Source organism: Ascaphus truei, chromosome 7 (assembly GCF_040206685.1).
Source record: "Ascaphus truei isolate aAscTru1 chromosome 7, aAscTru1.hap1, whole genome shotgun sequence".
Lineage (NCBI taxonomy): Eukaryota > Metazoa > Chordata > Amphibia > Anura > Ascaphidae > Ascaphus > Ascaphus truei.
Window position 1 is genome coordinate 97,191,885 of NC_134489.1, and position 20,313 is coordinate 97,212,197.

General features: G+C 43.4%; 1 protein-coding gene across 3 annotated transcripts in view; it reads right to left on the reverse strand.

The window, feature by feature from the left end:
- MGAT5 (alpha-1,6-mannosylglycoprotein 6-beta-N-acetylglucosaminyltransferase) overlaps positions 1 to 20,313 on the reverse strand; it is a 211,532-nt gene that overhangs the window by 37,825 nt on the left and 153,394 nt on the right. For all 3 annotated transcript variants that reach the window (XM_075609542.1, XM_075609541.1, XM_075609540.1), the window contains exon 11: positions 13,936 to 14,069. In XM_075609542.1, the coding sequence (XP_075465657.1) occupies positions 13,936 to 14,069 (134 nt within the window). The remainder of the gene's footprint in view (positions 1 to 13,935; positions 14,070 to 20,313) is intronic.

Below are 20,313 nucleotides of genomic sequence, written 5' to 3' on the forward strand. Positions count from 1 at the left end.
GTTTTTTTAAAAACAGAAAATGCTAAAAGTATTTTTTCTTACTACAGAACTGATTTATTAAAAAAACCAAACATGCAGGATATTGACTGAACTGCAGCTTTAATGTTCAAAAAAAAATTTTTTTTCAGAAAAGATTTAGAATAAAATAAAAGAAATAGTCAGCATGCAAAAAGACAGGTGTTCGAACCATGAAATCGGATCCACATGTAACTATTTTAATGGCAATTGTTGCTGTTTAATGCAAGTACTGCAAGTCCTATGTCCCACGAATATAAAACACTAGCTGAGAGCCCCGGCGTTGCCCGGGATGTTTGTGGTGTGGGTGTGGCATTTGGGTGGGGAGTGGTCCACGCGGCCCATGTGCGGTGGTAGTGCTGCTGTGGCTGTACTGATGGTGATTGTATCGGTGTGCTGATTTGGGAGGGTTTGGTGCTGATGTGGGGGTGCGGATGTGGGTGCCGATGGGGGAGGTGCAAAGGTGGCGATGTGTGGGTGCTGATGGTGTTGATGGGGGCTGGGAATGGCGGGGAGCCGAGAATGCCAGTGTGCTGGGGGGGGCATGGGATACCGGTGTGCTGATGTGGTGGTGCTGGGGATAGTGTGTGTGTGTATACATGTTTGTGTGTATACATTGTATGTGTGTGTGTGTGTGTATACAACATGTTTGTGTGTGTATACACATGTGGAGGGGGGAGGGGGAAGGGGGGGAGGTGGTGGGGAGGAGGGGGGGAGGTGGTGGGTAGGAGGGGGGGAGGTGGTGGAAGGGGGGGAGGTGGTGGGGAGGAGGGGGGAAGGGGGGGAGGTGGTGGGAAGGGGGGGGAGGTGGTGGGAAGGGGGGAGGAGGTGGTGGGGAGGAGGGGGAAGGAGGGGAGGTGGTTGGGAGGAGGGGGGAAGTGGTGGGAAGGGGGGGAGGTGGTGGGAAGGGGGGGTGTGGGGGGGAGGTGGGGGTGGAGGGGAGGTGAAGGGGGGGGTGGAGGAGAGGTGAAGGGGGGGGGGTGGAGGGGAGGTGAAGGGGGGGTGAAGGGGAGGTGGAGGGGGGGGTGGAGGGAGCTGAAGGGGGGGTGGAGGGAGGTGAGGGGTGGGTGAGGGGAGGTGAAGGCCGCTCCCTCACCCGTCCGGCCGCTCACTCACCCGTCCGGCCGCTCACTCACCCGTCCGGCAGCTCCCTCACCCGTCCGGCAGCTCCCTCAGCCGTCCGGCAGCTCCCTCAGCCGTCCGGCAGCTCCCACGTGGATCTGAGGCGGGAGGCAGCTTGTTGTGGCCGCTCCCCCGCTGTGTCCCGGGCGCTCGCTCCCCCGCTGACTGTAGCGGCGCCAGGGGGGGGAGGGGGTGGAGGGGAGGTGAAGGGGGGTGAGGGGTGGGTGAGGGGAGGTGAGGGGTGGGTGAAGGGGGGTGAGGGTTGGGTGAAGGGGGGTGAGGGGAGGTGAAGGCCGCTCACTCACCCGTCCGGAAGCTCCCACGTGGATCTGAGGCGGGAGGCAGCTTGTTGTGGCCGCTCCCCCGCTGTGTCCCGGGCGCTCGCTCCACCGCTGACTGTAGCGGCGCCGGGGGGGGGGGGGGGGGGCTGAAAGCGCGGGAGACACGGGGAGAGGAGGTGGTGCGCGCGGGTGTGGAGGCTGATGTTCGGGGAGGAAGAGGCGGAGGCTCCGGGACCGGCGGGTATGTGAGCCCCACCCCCCGGGTTATACATGCTGCTAATGTACACCCCGCCCTACTGTGTGTGTGTGTCCCTGTGTGTGTGAGTGTGTGTTTGTGTCCCTGTGTGTCCTTTGGCCCGTCACTCCGCCTCAGGCCAATGAGAGGTGTGCGGGGGCGGCCCAAGGGACCAATGAGATTTCCCCTAGGGACACCGGACATCTGGTCACCCTGCCTCACACCTCTTTCCTTTACAGTCCATTCAAAACGCTGCTTCTCTTGCTCTTTCTAGACTTGTATCTGCTTCAGACCTCCCGAACGCTCTGCTGGCTTCCTATTAATTTCTGTGTTAACTACAACACTCCTTCAAGACTCTACACCCCATATAACTCAACTCTGTTCCCTCTCCCTTACTAAACTCTTGCGTTCAATCCAAGGTTGCCTCATCTTTGCCCTTTTTACCTCTACAGTCCTCTCCCGTCAAAAAAAACCCTCCTCTTCAAGCTCTCCCTACCTACGGAACGCTCTTCCACTCAGTCAACTTTTACAACTAGAAGTATTCAATTTCCACATTTAACCCAGCTCTCTGCATTTTCTACGCCTCTACTAAGAGCCCGAGGGGCCCCTGATCTCCCTGATTTCACTTTTAATAACGCACTTATACTCCTATTGGCGTCTGTAAGCCTCCCGACATACCAGTTAGATTGTAATCTCTTCAGGGCAGGGTCTCCCTTTGCCTTATGCTCTCATTTAGCTATTGTTTGTACTTTCATTTACCGTGTATTGTAATTTGTAAAGAGCTGTGTACAATGCCGGCACTAAATAAATAATACTATACATGCATTACCTGCAGCAGAATGTGCAGAACCTCTGCGTATTGCTCGGAACATCACGGACGGCTTTGTATTCATAAAGGTTACAGTGTAGCAAACCCTCGTCAGCTGCCCAACCGCAGCCAAGTCACTGGGGAAGGAGTGACCTATTGTAATGTATTTATTTATATCGCGCCAAAAGTGTACTCAGCGCTTCACAAAGAATACTGTAGAGAGAATTATAATACAAAAAGTGCAGCAAAATAAGACACTAGGAAAGGAAACCCCTGTTCTGAAGAGCTTACAATCTAAGTGGTATGATGGGAGACTTACAGAGACAGCAGGTGAGGGAATAAGTGCTATAGATGGCACTGCTTGGCCACAATGGGTGGTAGGAGTGACTGTGGGTGTGGGACAAAAAGCATGAGTGCAGGCTATTGGGATGCTTGATTTGTGGGGTGACTTTTAAGGTTAGTCAGTATTAAGACAGAAGGCGCTGTCCTTTTGGGAAATCGGGATTCCTGGGTAAGTCTATTGACATAACAACAGCTATATGTCTCAGGTCCTAAGGGGGTTCCCCAAGCGGAATATAGCACCGTTCCCCCTCTTGGAATTTAGCAGAAGGGTTCCTGGTTTCTGTACGGATTAACGGCTCTGATTTGGCATTATTTTGTAACTAAACTGGTCATTTGTTTTTATCTTCATCCTCATTTAGATGCGCCCCCAAACGGTACAAATTGCCATTGCTTTTCCTTCTCCCCTCATTATCGCACACTACCTTGTGGATTTCTCCAGTAGCTTTCGCAGAACTATTGGATATTAAAACATTGTACAAGGTACTCTTGCATTAATATTTTTATTTGTAGAATTCAGTTATCAGTGAAACTTCGGATACACTTTTTCCTCTGGTAACTGAGAGCTTACTGAAATTAATGGGTACCACTTAATTCATAGGTTGTAGTCTTATTACATTTAAAGCTTAAATTTGAAAAATTATTAAACGCTGCCTAAATAGTGTGGCGCTAAGCTGTCTAGAACTGATGTGGAACCCTGCTAAATTACAAAGCACTTTACTGTAAATATGGTAAAGAAAGTGGCCACGTGCTTTCACTTTATTGCCACTCCAATTAAGAATACTAAGCAGGTCAGAGACTTTGGCCTAGGGCCAAATGAACCTATGACAGTGACCAGTTTAAGCAGCAGGAACAATAACCTATTATTGGCTCTTTGACAAGGACAGGCCGGACTCAGGGTAAAGGAAACCCTTGACGGACAAACACTTCCTTCTCCCCCCTCCAGCTTTTCAGAGGTTCAGATGAAAAGGGAGACGTGCCCGAATTCGACATTCCATAAACGCTTTATAAAAAGTTTTTTTGCTATTATAGATTAAATGTTTGAGCCATGTAGCAGGTCAAATGTTTTTTTTTTTTTTTCTTTTAAACAAGTTGGTGTCAGTGAAAGATCCAGTCACCCTGAGTATCAGTTTTACTTTATTTCCGTATGTTTCTCCATGTCCGTATAATTCATGCACATCAGATACTAATGTCCATCTGTTTGAATGATGGCATCACAATAACTATACTAAAGTATACAAAAGCACAAAGCTACACCAATTTACCTCTAGATTTGAGGACTGCAAAACATTAGATAAAATGTTGCAAAACCCATTAAAATCCTTTATGGTAAAACAAAATGTATTTAAAAAAGACTTATTTCTTAGAAAGACAGAAAAAAAAAACGTGCAGTTTAAACTATTAAATCTGAGAATGTACTTCCCCTTAAAGGGGACTGCCCCTTTAACCAGGAGAAACCAGTCTAGTGAATTGGAGTTAATGATTTATTGATTGGTAAACCAATTCCCAAGAGTCAACTCCTTGTGACCTTGGGCGATACACTAACTCCCTGTGAGTCATTCACCCCAGACAACCCTTCGATTCATTGTGTCTGTAAATTCTTTTTTTGTATTGAATGTATCCATGCAGATAGTTTCTAGAAAATAAATAGACTACCGCCAAACTGGAGTAAAGTATCCCTGAGATATTATACAACAGAGCTAATGTGAAATAATACATTTAAAAAATACAGTCTATATCTTTTCTTATTTTTCATTATGCACTATACTAGGATTATCAGGAACATGTAATGAAAGGACCAAGGGTTTCATAATCACAAAGCTTTAGCCAACACTACTTTCTTTGGCAGCAATAAAACGTAATATGTACCAAGTGTTCTGCGCAAGAAGCCGTTGCACCACACCCAGAATCATTCCAGATGTAATAAATCACCAATTGGCTTCTCTACTTGCACAAGTTCTAAAGCCACACACAGTGGGACGGAACCATCGTTAAACCTTACCAGTGATAACATTGTTGAGCCTCACCCTTGAACACATTTACAAGTGGCAGTTTCACAATACAACCACCCTAGGGCAATGTAACCAAGTAATACATAAGTGGATAATAAGCAATGGTAAGGTAAGGTTTGCAGTGGCGGTTTTCCCATTAGGCCTGGGCATAGGGCGGCAACATTTTGGGCCAGACAATGTTCTGTCGTCCTCCCATATACAGAGGCCCCGCTCTCTTCCCCACTGATTTCCGGGTGAGAGCGTGGGACCTCTGTAAAAGGTCTCTTACCTTCTCCTTGGTGTCGCCCTCCTCCTTCTGTAGCATTGGAGCGTCAAATGACGCTGCGATGTCACATGGCGACGTGTTGCCATGACATCAGAGTGTTGTGTTATCATGGAAACGCGTTTTCGCACGACGTTGCAACGCTGCAGCCCGGGTGACAAAAAGGTAAGTGCCTACAGTCAGCAAAATTTTATATCCGCCACTGAAGGTTTGGCAGACACACCCAGTTACATAAAGCAGCATTAAATGGCCTTTTCCATGTCTTCTGGTGAGTGCATCAAAAGTCAAATCAGGAGTACGAATATCCATTGTTTTAATGGACAGAGCTTTAGAATCAAAAGTATATAATAACTGTCAACAAGCATATGATATCCCACGATTCAAATATCTAGGTCACCTTCACACAAAGTAAGCCACGGCAGTGTTACTAAGAACATATGCACACTCCTTCAGGCCATTTCTAAGGAAATAAATTAATATGCACAGACTCGATCAAGCTGGTAGCTCAGTTGGTAAACCATATGGACAATAGCTTAAGGCCTTTGGCTTGTTTTTCTCTCTCCCACCCCCCCACCACCGACAACCAAAATACTGTAAAAAAAATCCATTATAAACGTTTTAACAATACAACACAGACTAAAAGCACACCAAGAGGAAATTGGTATAATCTTGTGTTTAAAGAATTCTCCCTCTTCCCTGCCAAAGATGGACTGCTTTTACGCCCACATGCAACCTGAGCATAGTGGAAACAAACCTTACAAGTGTGCTCCGGCCCATATGGTGGTTACGTTTACAGTTAAGTTTGGATCCAGAGAGAATAGTTGGAACAACTTCTCTGCCGTTTTGAAGGAAATCAGAATGCTTGTAAACTAACCAACATTTTTCTTTAATTTTTTTTCCCATCAAATCTCTCCTTGTAAAATGTATATTTAGCTTTTTCCCACAAGAAATCAAAGCCAATATTCTGGTAGAAAGATTAAAGGCGCAATGTACTTGAACAATTGTTAGTGCTCATGTGGGAAGTGACTTTTCTGCCAATAACAACACATGAAGTAGACAACCTGAATGCACAATGTAGCAAAAGAGGGTACTTAAAAAACAAAACAAAAAAAAGTAATCAAATTCTACAACAGAAAAAGTGTCAACAGGCCGGCCTTAGGGCAAGGCGAGAAAGGCGACCGTCTGGGGCCCCGCTCGCCCTCTGGTCGGGCATAAGTTGGATCCCGGCGCTGACGGGAGGGAGAAGAGGGAGCGCGGGGTCCCCGGACTGTCAGGACCACTTATGTTCTTCCTTTTTCTTTCTTTTTTTTAAAAAATGTATTAAATTTGGTTAATTTTTTTTTTTTTTTAATTTAAAAATCAAAAGCTGGAGAAGTGATTCGCGACTAATTTGCTTTTTATTCTTAAAAGAGAGAGGTAGGGGTGTGTGTAGAGGGGGTGGGGGTCTTACCTTCTTCGGCCAATTTCCTGTAGCATCGCCATAGTGACCGACGGCAAATGGCGCAAAAACATCATATGACAAAATACGTGATGTCACATGCCGCTGTGATATGACACCACAATACTGCCGGAGGGCCACTCTTGAAGGTAAGTCCCCATAACTCTTCTCAGGGGAGCCCCGCTGCCAGCAAGCTGCATTGGGCCCCACAAAGCCTAGGGCTGGCCCAGTCTTCATCAGTGTTTTATTTTAATTTTTTGAGCTTTTATGGTTAAGGAACCATATAATTAAATTGTGAAATTTTGCAGAACTCCAACTCCAATAGCACGTTTGAGATCAAATGTATTGTAAGTTCTTCTGTATTTGGTTGAAATTAGCAGGGAACACTTTAGGGATATCCGGGGGAACCCAAACGTTCCTAGGAACCAGTGTTGAAAAAACACTACTCTACATAAACTCTCGACTTCCAGTGTGCCTGATGAAGACCATTAAAACACTGACATACTGTATGCCATGGTATGATGTCATGTTCCACACTGTGCTGGATTACCAATAGAGTATCTGTTATTGGTATTTGGGACAAGCAGGTGTCAGATGCTGGATTACTAGTCTTGTTCATGATGACATTTTTCATTTCCAGTATCATCTGCTACCTGCAAGCATCGGGAATCTGAATATTTTGGCACGGATGCTCTCCTCTTACCAATGCTAAGGGCATCTCAACCAGCCGATAAAAGTCAGGGAATTTCACCAACCAAAATTTAGCATTTCTATTTTCCATCTGTAAGCTTCCCGAAGAAGGTAATTTGTGTTACCACATTATCTTTCAAATCCATTACCCTTATAAAAAAATAAAATAAAAAAGTGGCCAAAAGGATTACAAGCCTGCAATTAAGTCATAAAATGAGGATCAGCGACTTGAAACAGTTCTGTGGTCACAGTGAATTTGGTTCTGGTCTCTTAATATTTTATGTAGGGAGAAAATCATCCAGGATGTTACAGAATAGTGTTTTGAGAGAAGCTTTTAACAGGAAACTACAGTACATATGCTCATTTGCTGCTATAGATCATATCTTGCCTGTTCCCAGCAATTCAACAAGAAAGTCAGTCTCTAAAGAAAGAAAAAAGACATGGAAATCTGCCAGAAACAGGGCACTCACATGTGTTCATACACAAAAAATAAATCAAACATTAGTTTATTAGTCATTAGCATTGACTAGACTCATGTCTGATTACTGTTTTTGAACAAATTGCGAGTGTCCCGTTTTTGGAAGATTTCCATCTCTCTTCTTTACAGATACATTTTCTTGTCCTACTGTAAATGTATTATTCTGCAGTGCGCCGCCGTGTACGTTTGGGTATGATGTAATGTGATGGTGTATTATTGTAGTGGTTGTAGTGCTTATATACGCAAAAAGATGGCCCCTGCTCAGGCGGTGATGATGTCACAGTCATCACAGTAGATTGCAGGTTGCAGTCAGATACAAACAGCTTGTTGAAGTAACAGTACAATCTTCAGATTCTATAGTCTAGCAAGCTAAACTAAGATGTGGGCCCACTGAGGCAGCCACTAGCGAAAGTTGAGTCTAGACTATTGAGGAGATAGAGATACAGTCACACTATCATTTCCATTCACTTCTTTTCAGTGTCTTCACTTACGTTGCCATGATGTGTGCAACTCTGTTACTTTAACATTAGGCATTTTTGTTGCTGCTTGTGCGTATATAGTATGTTACCCACAACCTCTTAACAACGGAGGGGATCTTCGGCAAGGCTTTTCACATATGTAAATATACATGGGTGTTTCATTTTGTTTGTATATATCGCGATTGGTATTGATCACTTATAGTGAAATACTCCAATTTACAACATATCTCTATACAATACTGTAGTAATGACCAGTATAACTGACTGAATTTAGGATATTGATAGAACCATAGAGTGGTCTTTGTGGCGTTTCTATCATATATATACACCATAATTACCCAGGGGAATGAACCCCTTGTGTGTTCTCTCAGAGCTTTTTGTTCAAGCGTCTATTAGGTTTTACCAAAATTATGTTTTCCCATCAATATTATTAAAAATGCATTATTTTACTCAGTGGAGGTAGAGTGCATCTCAAAGGGGTCCTCTTGTTTCGCATTCCCGGTTGTTGTGCTTCCCATGTTTTTGTACTGTTCCCCGGAATGCTTTTCTTACTCAAAACATATCAACCAGGCGGCAATATTTTGAGCCGTACAAACATTTGCATGCTTTTTTTAGGCAGGACACCACATCTGCAAATCTAGTTTCAAAACTAAACTCTAGGAATTACATTCTGACGTTTACTCGCTGATACATTGTTAAACGACGGACTGAAAAATTCCAAGCAAACGTTGGCCATTTATGGAAAATCTATTCCATGGATTAACATGCTTGAAGATAAATCCATATTCACTAATGCCTAGTAATGGGTATCCCTTTTTTTTTTTTTTAATTTATTTTGTTTTTAGTTATTTACAAAAATGCAGCACCACTTTTTTAGAAAAAGAATTATTCCAAAACATAAAAACCCTGCTGTTGTAAGCTCTAATATAAAAAGCTGTCGAGTGCAAAAAGTTTTACAAGATTTAGCCTTTACTCTTAAATGCACTTCGATCGATGTTTATTAGTCTGCCTTGAACGCTGTAAAGAAACGGCATGTTCTTTAGCAGCTAATAAAAACAGCTCAATGTCTGTGGGTTTTCACAGGGAAAGTTAAATAAAACCGACAAGCTCCTTGTATAAAGAATATAGTCAATCTAGCCAACTTTCAGGGCCGGTGGTGAGATGTGACTTATTAAACAGAGGTGATGCAGAAAGAAGGCAGCCAAGAAATGTTAAAACGGATAACTAAACGTAGGGGCATCAGATGAACGGGCAATGGTTAGAACAGAGGTGGGCAAGCCCAGTCCTCAAGGACAACTAACAGGTCAGGTTTCAAGGATATCCCTGCTTCAGCACAGGTGGCTCAGTCATTCTGTGCTGAAGCAGAGATATCCTGAAAACCTGATCTGCTTGTGCCCCTTGAGGACTGGAGTTGCCCACTCCTTGGTTAGAATAAAATCGATTGGAGAGCATTACTGCTCAGAATGAAGCATTTTATTTTACTTCCGGTTAGGATCGGTGTACAGTATACATATTCTGTCTGGAAGTAAACCAAGTAACCCACTGCAAGGTAAAAATCCTGTTTTATAACAAAATACAGTTTAAAGCAGCAAAATTAAATCTCCCCCCCCCCCCCCCCGCCTTTTTGATTTAAAATGTGCAAATAGGAATTTGCCCTTATTCCCATACTTTACCTTTAATACCCTAGGCACATGTTCTGGATTGGGTATGAGCCCAGAGGGAGAGAGAATAAGGAGGTAATGGGCCAGGAAGGGGGGGCTCTAATGAGGTAATGGGCTTGGGAGATCATCACAAAAGGCTGTTTTGGGCGTTGAATTGATACCGAGAGCAGAGATTTAATGTTCGTGTTGGTGTCAGAGCGCCTTTGCCATCCCTCACATCACTGAGTAATCTGTGGATTGCTTGTACGAGGAGTTAGGCCCGTTCTATAGTGCTTGCGCTTGCTGCGCCGTGCGCGCGGCATTTATAATTGGCTGACGTTAGTCAGCCTTTCTATAATAGTGACGCGCGCACGGCAGGGAGAGTGGAACCGGCCGACAGGGGGGAAGATGAGAAAAATAATTAATTTGCGCCGCCACCGCCGCTGAAAATGTAAGTATGTGTGTGTATGTGTGTGTATGTGTGTGTATGTATGTATGTATGTATGTATGTATGTATGTATGTATGTATGTGTGTGTGTATATATATATATATATACAGTCTCGTGCCTCACAACATTAAAAAAAGAAAATCCTTCAGCCTGAACACGCGCTCCGCTGCACGCAGCAAATCCTCTTTAATATTCTGTCATCATCCTCCAAATACATATGTTTTGTAATGGGCAGCAAAGTCATTTTCCTGTCCTACGGGTGCAGCTCAGAGTGAGATGCGTTACCATGAAAACAAAAAGGATATGTAGGTTCTAGGGAGGTGAATTTAATCAACGTGATACCTGTCTGGAAACGTTGCTAAAAGGGCTGTCTGGGAACTCGCAGGTTTCTTTTAATGATATGGCCATGAGTCACATTTCAAGAAAAGACCTTTGTGGTCTTGTATAACCATCTATGAGTAATCCATGAGTCATTGTCATGCTGGCACTATAAAATGTATCAGGCACCCTGTAAAGTCCTTAGACCAGGCATCTCAAACTCAGTCCTCAAGGGCCACCAACAGGCCAGGTTTTAGGGATATCCCTGCTTCAGCACAAATGGCTCAATCAGTGGCTCAGTCAACGTCCTTGAGGACTGGACTTGGCCACCTCTGATTATAATATCTATATACCGGTTTCCTTCGGCGTTAACTTTATTCTGTAAACATCTCAATAGGGTCCCTAACCTGAATCGCAAACAGTGCGTACTTACAAGAAGTGGTATATGCAGATACAAGTATCAATGATGAGAGCGATAGACTTTTCAACCCCTTCAGTGCTGAAGCGGAGTAATATTCCCCCAATAGGTAACAGGTTACACTAGATTAAAACATTAATTGTAAAACAAAAACAGATATCTGCAGGTTACAGAAAACAGAAATCAACCCATGTTGTGTAAAAGAAAATATGCACTTCATAACCTGTATAAAATAGTTATACAGGCGTACCCCGCATTAACGTACGCAATGGGACCGGAGCATGTATGTAACAACAGGCATACCCCGCAGTAACGTACGCAATGGGACCGGAGCATGTATGTAACTACAGTACATAACCTTGTGAGCTATTGAAACCGACTAAAATGTAAGGGTACAGTGACATCAATTAACTAGAATCAACTTGCGCTTAAAATTCAGTGATCCAGCAGCTCATGTTTAGAATTTACATTAAGAGTTCCTAAATGAACGAGATATAATCAACTGAAGCCCAAAAGACATTACACGCCTCTTTAGACCTCCACTTATTTTCTGAAAGGTTACAAGCTACTGAAAAGCCCAAGCTTGACAAGTAACACCTAATGCAAAACAATTTGTCCAACGCCATGAGGTTAGCCACCGGATGTCCTTGCCAGTGCTCAAGAAAAAGCATTAACAAGGTAATCAATAAATATCCCATCTTAGAAATCAAGCCAACACACCTTGAATGTGACAGGAAGATTTCCTTCAGCCACGTAGGTGGCGAAACCACCGTCATTACTTAGATAGATTCTTTCCCAAGGCACAGTGACATTTGTAGACAATCGTATAGCAATTGTGCTCTCCCAGCAAATAATGCACTGGTGTGAAATAGACAGAGGACTAAGAAACATTGCAGTTTTAACCGAGTGGCTCTTGTTGGAAAAAATAAATATAAATACACATTTTCCCACTGAGCAACACACACTGGATGGGGAAAGCAGTCATTTTTAAAGGTGCAATCCCACATTCCCATTGAGAAAAATAACCTTTAATCTAATTGTCTTCTTAAAACTCATTTAACAGTGCCACGGGCTAGTTGTTTCTTTTGTTTCTCTGGAAAGGAGTTACGTGTTGCATTTCTTAGCGGCCTCTGAATGGAAAAACTTTGGACAATCGAGCGTTTTCTTTACCCGTAGATCACACTGTTCCTATCAGAGAGCCAATAAAGATGAGTGGGGAGACTCTGGCCAAGCAAAGTCATGTTGACACAAGAGACACATTGATACCAAAAAATGCAATAGCCAAAAGAGCTCCACCCTCTCCTAAGCCTGAACTCACCAAGTTTTCAAAGCAACTATAAAAATATCCGATTGTGGTTAAAAATAAATAAATAAATAAATAAAAATCACCCACCCTTTAAACATGTCCCTGCCATCAACACACTTTGGTCCCAGCAGGTATTTTTCCAAGCTGGGACTGAAGATCTGCCAGCGCTGAATCCTCTTCCCTGTTTCAGAGTAAGTGCCTTAGGAGGTTATTAACCTATTTGAAGGGTGGAGATTTATGCAAATCCAACAGATGAGGCAAGTGAATTTGCTTACACAATGGGTTACGGCAGGGGAGCGCAAACTTTTAAAGCTGCGCCCCCCTGCCAGGCCTCCCCCGGTCTCATCCGCTCTCCTATCTTCCACGTGCGTCAAATGACGCTCTCGGGTCGTGTGACGTCACGTGACCCTGCAGCATCATTTGACGCCACGTTGCCATTTAGACGCATCTGAAAAAAAGTTACGTTTCCTTGTTGCAGAGGCCTTGCGCGATCCCTCGGCATTAAATGCTAGGTGAAGAGCGCGGCGCCTCTGCAACGGCCCGCGGCCCCCCCCCCCCAGACAAAACTCCCAGAACCTTATTTCTGGCTTTAATTAAATTCGGATCTCTTCCTCCACCTCATCATCCGATGCACCTCCTGTGGACTTGGAAGGTGGATCAGAAGTCCGTGGTTGTCAGGGGGGAGGAGGGACACTCTCCTTCAAAAAGGGTCCCCAAGACATCACCCCTCTCCCGGGGATCCCTACCTTTTCCGGTTTCAGCTGCACGGTACACAGGGGTCAACTGCAGATCCGAGCCGATTCTACCCATCTCCTGCTGGCCCTGTCTCCCAACACATCCGATCATCTCCTCCTTAAATCCCTCTCCTGACTTCCCATCACATTTCTGATCACCTACTGTACAAAGTTCTCCGCCTTACCTTTAAGGCTCTGCACTCGTCTATTCCTCCCTACATAGCGTGATCTCTTGTAATGACCCTGCTCGTCTCCTGCACTTTACCCATAACCTTTCACCTCTACAGCTCTCTCTCGCCTTAAACCATTTCCCTCACTGCACCTTATCTGTGGCACTGCCTCACACTCCGTATACACCAAGCAGCCTCTCTCCCCACCTTCAAGGCAAACCTGAAACCCACCTCTTATATGAAGCATCCCAATAGCCTGAACTCATGGCTATTATCCCACAGTCACTTCTGCAAAGCACTCCAGCTCTCCGGGACAGGGATTTCCTTTCCTATTGTCTGATCTTGTTTGTTGCATTTATTGTATTATAATTACCTGTACTGTATTGCCTTTGTAAAGCGCCGTGTCCACTGTGGGCGCTATATAAATAAAGATACACATACTGGGGATCCAATCAGAGGAGACATAGCACACACACACACACCTATTTAACAAGCAGTGAAGAGGTCCACCCAGTGCTGAAAACTTGAATCCCATTCAGTTGAATGGAGCTGAACTCCAGCCCAACATGGGGGACACTGCTTCTCAGAATATAGACTTTATAACACACACACACACACACACACACACACACACACACACACACACACAGAAACACTATTTCTGGGAATTTGTACGTTCCTATTTCCACATTGAAGTCCGCATCCTTTGAAGAAGAAATCCAATAATAAACAGCAACATACCTTCCAGAAGTTGTCAACCTTGCCGTAGACAAGCGATTGGTTCTGTCTTTTGATGTCGTTCATGTGTCTGATGTCGCTGGCATTGATATGCTGCTCCACCACAAACCCAAGGAAGCTGTTATCTGGAGTGTGAGCTGCATAGAACGGAGAAGAGAAAGGCTGTTCTCCGCATGACAATTACATTCATACATTAAACACACATCTTCTGTCCTAGCAAAAAGTATGGCTTTCAGCTGTGACTAATGTACCAATTACCATCTTTAACATTAACCCTTTTGTCAGAGATGCGTTTCAAGCCCTGCCGGCAGCAAAACGATGAATACAATGGTATTCTATAGATTATGTAGATTTCTACATACTTGGCGATGATATTTGTGAGTTTTAAATGTTTTACACACAAAGGGCCCAACATTATACATTTAAATTTATATCAAGAGTATATAATCTATCACCTCACCTGAACCATATCACTCTCTTTATAAACTATATCATGATAGAAGAGGATTAGGATACGTAATGTACACATACCAATACATCCCTTTCCTTTTAGAGTCGTAACGGACGGAAACCTTTATTGCAGCAACACCTCTTTAACCTGAACTGTACCGGGCAGTCCTCTGGAGTTCACCCACGGTGCCCTAAATGTCCAAGGACCCCAAAGTTAACAAGATATTTGTATTATTGTTATGACTCTTTTGGCAACTATAAATATGGCCACCATAATGTGTCCAGAGGGGTTCTATTCTGTCTGATGTCAGAGCCATGGGAACGTGGGGGGTCCCCAATGCTGGGGAACCATAGAACAAGCTCAAGGAGACAACTCAGGTTTGGAAGAAAAATAAACACAGAAGTGACATGGATTGATGGCTTTATGTATATTCTGGGAAACAATACATACAAACTGGCACATTGATGGCATTGACGCCATAACGTAACTATAATAACTTATTTCACATAGTGTTTTTATCACAATGGGACTCAAAGCACGTAACAATTACAATATAGTGTGCGGTACGTAGCATTGTATATAGGAGTTTGTTTTACAGACATTCCCTGCCCCGTAGAGCTTACAATCTGTTTTTGGTGCCTGAGGCACAGGGAGATAAAGTGACTTGCCCAAAGTCACAAGGAGTAAACACTGGAATTTAAACTAGGCTCCCCTGTTTCAAACTCAGCTCAGCTGTATGTAATAGTGTAACAAAGGTTATCTGGTACAGAAAATAAAAAAAGTGTGATGAATCCCTCATCTAGATAACTATAGTGCCCGCGTTTGCATGTGCATATGTGTGTGCACAAACGTTTGCATGCATGAGAGCGCGCTCGCATTTGCCTGCATGTGTGTGTAGGGGTGTATGTGCATATGTATGTGCGCATGTATATTGGCAGGTATGTGAGCGCGTGTGTGTGTGTGTGTGTGTGTGTGTGTGTGTGTGTGTGTGTGTGTGTGTCACACATTCTGGGAAATGTGATCAATGAAAAAAAAAATATGTAACCACTTAATTATATTAGACAAACAGGATGTTTGGGAAGGGCAAATGGACACAAAAAAAATAATCTATGCAGACTCTAAAGCTTTGTACTGTACCAACAAAATGATGTGAGATGTCAGTTAGCATTAATTTTAGACAGTCAGCACTTAGACTCCAGGCAAGCTTTCAATGACCTTGGCGGTATCATATAATTTTCAAGGATACACTGTTCTTTAACAAGTCCTCCAATTTGATCGCCTAAAAAATGATTCACCCAGTATTTTTCTCTGAGTTTATGAGAGGTTTGCCCTTGATAAATGAAATCTCCATCCCTCTGTCTCCGTTAGTAATCATGTATTTTCTATTACAGCAGGGGCAGCTAACTTCAGTTATGAAGGGCCACCAACAGGTCAGGTTTTCAGAATATCCTTGCTTTCAGCACAGGTGGCTCAATCAAAGACTGAGACACTGATTAATTGAGCCATCTGTGCAGGGATATCTTGAAAACCTGACCTGTTGGCCTCCCCTAAAACTACAGCATCACAATCACTAAATATAGATTGTTACAACTTTGTAATCTTTGCCGCAGTGTTTCCAGAGTTGGGTATCTGACCACTCCCAAAACAGCTCATGTAAAACATTACAGCTAGCTGCCCAACTCCTGTCCGGCTTGTGTGGCGATCACGTGGTTGCAACACGCCCACCGTTGAGGAACGAAAAAGGGGAGGACCCTCACCGCTCCTGAACGCTGGTGAACATAATTTAAACACACAAATTTTTTTTTTTTTAATTATGTTCACTTCAGTCACTAGGGCCACAACCGGAGTGCCGGCACTTGTGATGTTGAATGACCGTCATACGGTCACAAAGGAGGTAAATTGTACCAGTGCTAAATTTATGACTTGAACATACTTAACCGCTTCATGTTTTAAATGTCCTTATAGTGAAAAGTTAAGATCCTTCAGTATACAGGCATATCCCGCATTAACGTACGCAATGGGCCAGGGGTATCTTCATTATTGACCCATTGAAGGGAACAGCTTAGCTTCCAAAAACACGTCAATGTAAATGTTGTTAGTCCATCCAGCATATTTGTTAATAGGTTTCTTCTTCAAGTGCACTGTGCTAATCAGATGGAAACATATACAGTGTATCCTATAGTGATGTGTAGGGGTGGATATAAACTCTGTAGGGAAACAATGTTGATCCAGAAAGTGTGTGTAACACATAGAAACTTTCATACATTTCCTTTTGTAAAAAAAGATTTTAAAGTGTTCAAAGAATGAAAAAAGCAGTTTAATCATATTCCATCTTCAATGAGTCACTACGTAGTGTTAGATTTTGAATTTCAGGCAACATTTTCTGGGAATGATTTTGATAACAAATGCAACTGATTTCTCTGTGTACTTCTCCTACACTTAGGAAAGGTTGACCATTGGAACCCTTTGAGAAATCCAATGTTTTTTTTTAAAGGCCCACTGCCAACAAGAATTGTCAGATGTGGTTACTCACACCATCATTTTGCTGTGTATTTCATGTTAAAATGAAGAGCGAGTTAATATTCAAACAGTCAAACTTCCTGCTTTAAAACCAAGGAGGAAGGAAGACTATATTTCATAAATACAATGAACTGTTTGCCCCCTTTTCTCCTTGGGAGTCGGTGGTCTCTGTCTAAATAGAAATACATTGAACATACCAAAGTGAAACTACAAGAGAGACGTAAGGGGAAGAAAGAAACTGACCGGGAATAAATGCAATTCAATAAAACAATTTGTATTCTTTTTCTCCGCTAATGTTTTCGAAGCTAGTAGACATCTATTTAACTGAAGTTAATGTATGCTAGTTGGCAAAGGGAGGACACTTCTCAAAGGAAAAGGCTGATGGTATTGAATAGCAAACTGCTTCTTCAGAGTATTCTAATATTTTGTTACTGCAAAGATTATTTTTCATGGTTGGCGTCCTGCGTCAACTCGCATACAGTACATTGTTGTTAAATAATAAAGTCTGTGGCTTCCCTTATACAAAAAATAAATACGCGTTTGTTCTTGGCGGCTCCAGCACAAAGGTTTTTAAGAGATCTGACCTTTCAATGCTTATAGTCTCGTTAAATGTATTTGTCTATATATCTCACACAGTATATAAAAAAACACGTGGTCTCATATAACTTACAGGTAACGTGTCACACGGAAACAAAATTAAATAATGGCTGTGGCTTCTGCAATTGCTTAATAGACGGATGCTGCTAAAAAATAAATAACGGCTTCTGGTATATTCCCCCACTGTGTCCATTGCGCGTTTAACCTGAAACATAACCTTCTGGCTTCCTGCAGTAATAGTGAATATGCTTCCCTTGGCAGTATCGCATCACTACACTTTTAGATCACGTAGTTGGAGCCAATATACTGTTTTACCCCCAACATGCAGCAATGAGGAAAGAACATTGAGGTTTCTTAACCCTACTGACACTAGTTTATTAATTTCTAATATCATTTTAAAAAGCGCCCTGGAGTTAGTAAAACAAAAGGTGCAGTTAGATATAGATTTGATTATAGAGTCATTGTTAAGATGTCATTGTGGCGAGTTGGGGTGGGTACATTACGTTTGGGCTATAGGTTCAGTACATGGAGAGCTTGCTTGGTTGGTGGGTTGTGGTTGGGGTTAGATCTCTGCATTTAGTCTTGTCGGTGGCATGGTGATGGCTCCGATAGTGGGGACAGTGGAGGCGATTGGATCGGTGAGGTGGGTGATTTTGGAGGGTTTTGGAGAGACTTTAGGAAGGGAGAGGGTAGGGGAGATCATGGGCGTTGGTGAGGGTGGGGATGGAATGTTAATGGGGGACCATGGTATGTGATGGAGAAGAAATGAGTTTTGAGTTGGCTTCTGAAGATAGTTAGGGAGGGGGCAGATTGGATGTGGTGGAGGCACTTCTTCCAGTGGAGGGGGGTGGGTAAGGCAAATGATCGTAATCGAGAGGAGGTAATCAGGGACTGAAGAGGACGGGAAGGCGTACAGCAAAAGATGAGGCCTGAAAGTTAAGGGGGGGGGGGGGGGGGAACCATAGAGAAATTTGTAGACCAGGGTGAGGAGCTTGAAGAGGGAACGGATGGGTAGCCAGTGTAGATCACGCTATATAGTTAAATAGAGATGGCTTGGAACCAACATACTTCAGATGGCGTCAGATTGTCTTACTGGAGTAATTTGGACGGCAGGATTCTGTGGTGATCTCCCTAACCGATACAGACTATACAGATACATTGTTTTGAACTCACGGATAACAGTTTACTAAACCCCATTGTTATTTGGCACCTTACAACCAAAGGGCTCGAAGCGCCTGCACCAGTAACAGAATTTGATAGAACATTTCTGTTTAGCGCAGAAACTGCAGGAAAACGATCTTAAAGCGGCAATCCATGCGGTTTGTCTTCATTATTTTCACTTCTTTTTTTTTTTATACAGGATTGAAGCAGGGAGTCTCCGGAGCCAAACCCCATTAATTTCAGCTCCGGGGACCCCCTGCATCCGGAGGTACTTACCTCTCTAGTGCATGCCAGTAGCCGTTCCAGGGTTCACATTATGGCCGATTTGACGTGGGAGCTTTAAACTGCAGGAGATACCAGCACACCCTTCGGAGGTAAGCAGACGGTCAGCAGAGCTGAAACCAACAGGGTTCATCTCCGGAAACTCCCTGCTTCAATCCCGTATGAAAAAAATGTAGTTTAAAACAATAAAATAAAAAAGGAAAAATACCCAGCATGGATTCCTCCTTTACCGCAGCCATCTGTGCAGATCACAATGTATTATTTATAATTGGAGCGCTCTTCTCAACTTTTAATTTTTTTAATGTGATTCTTTGTTCGGGAGATAAGCATTTGAAATATGAAATGTCCGGGAGGTTAAAATGGAGCTCTCCCCGCAGCGTAGTCTAAAAGTTACCATGGTAGGTAGCCTCAGAAGAAGGGGAAAAAAAGGGGGAGTGTGGCGAGCACGCGCGTTGTAAGTGAAACGTCTTCCTGTTGCATCCACTGAAACTGTAATTATACTCTCAAACGTCTTTCATTCAATCCAAAACATCAAAACCAAAAAACTATTTCAGTGACAACACACAAAGAAGTTTCATTTAGAACGCACATGCTCAGCACACACACACACAACCTTTTTTGGTTGTTGGATGGGTCGCTAATGGGTTAATAGTTCAGTCTGACATGACTAATCCTGATTTCTCTTTATGGTGTGGGTATATGTGCGGGTGTATGTGTTGGTGTATATGTGTATATGTATATATGTATATATGTGTGTGGGTCTAGAGGTGTGTGTGTCTAGAGGTGTGTGTGGGTCTAGAGGTGTGGGTGTGTGGGTGTACAGGTGTGGGTGTACAGGTGTGGGTGTACAGGTGTGGGTGTACAGGTGTGGGTGTACAGGTGTGGGTGTACGGGTGTCTTGTAGGAGATAGCTTACAGAGACTGAAGCTATGGGGGTTGCTGGGATTTGTAGTCACTGGGACCTTCCCTTCTGATTGCCTGTCAATGTTTGGCATCCACATCCGAACTACAACTCCCAGCAGCCAACAAACAACGTCACTTCCGGTTATGCGCAGTCAATCTATTCCGTTTATATTTTCGTGACAATTTTCAGTTTTTTTCCCTATGAGATTTTTGTGGATGGCACTGCCCCGAGAGAAGTTTCACTTCAACAATTAATGTTTGTTAAAGAGCAAGACATGCTCAGTAGGCAAAATAACATTAGAGTTAAACTCCTTTAGGCTTAAAGCGGTTTAAGTAGAAGAAGAAAATAAACCGCTAGTGAAAATTTTCTAAATTCTGAAACTGGAAGAGATTTTCCTCTTCTGTCTGTGATATCATTTATGTGTCTATTTCTAAAGTGTCTTCTGTGGATGTGCAAAAAAACTCAT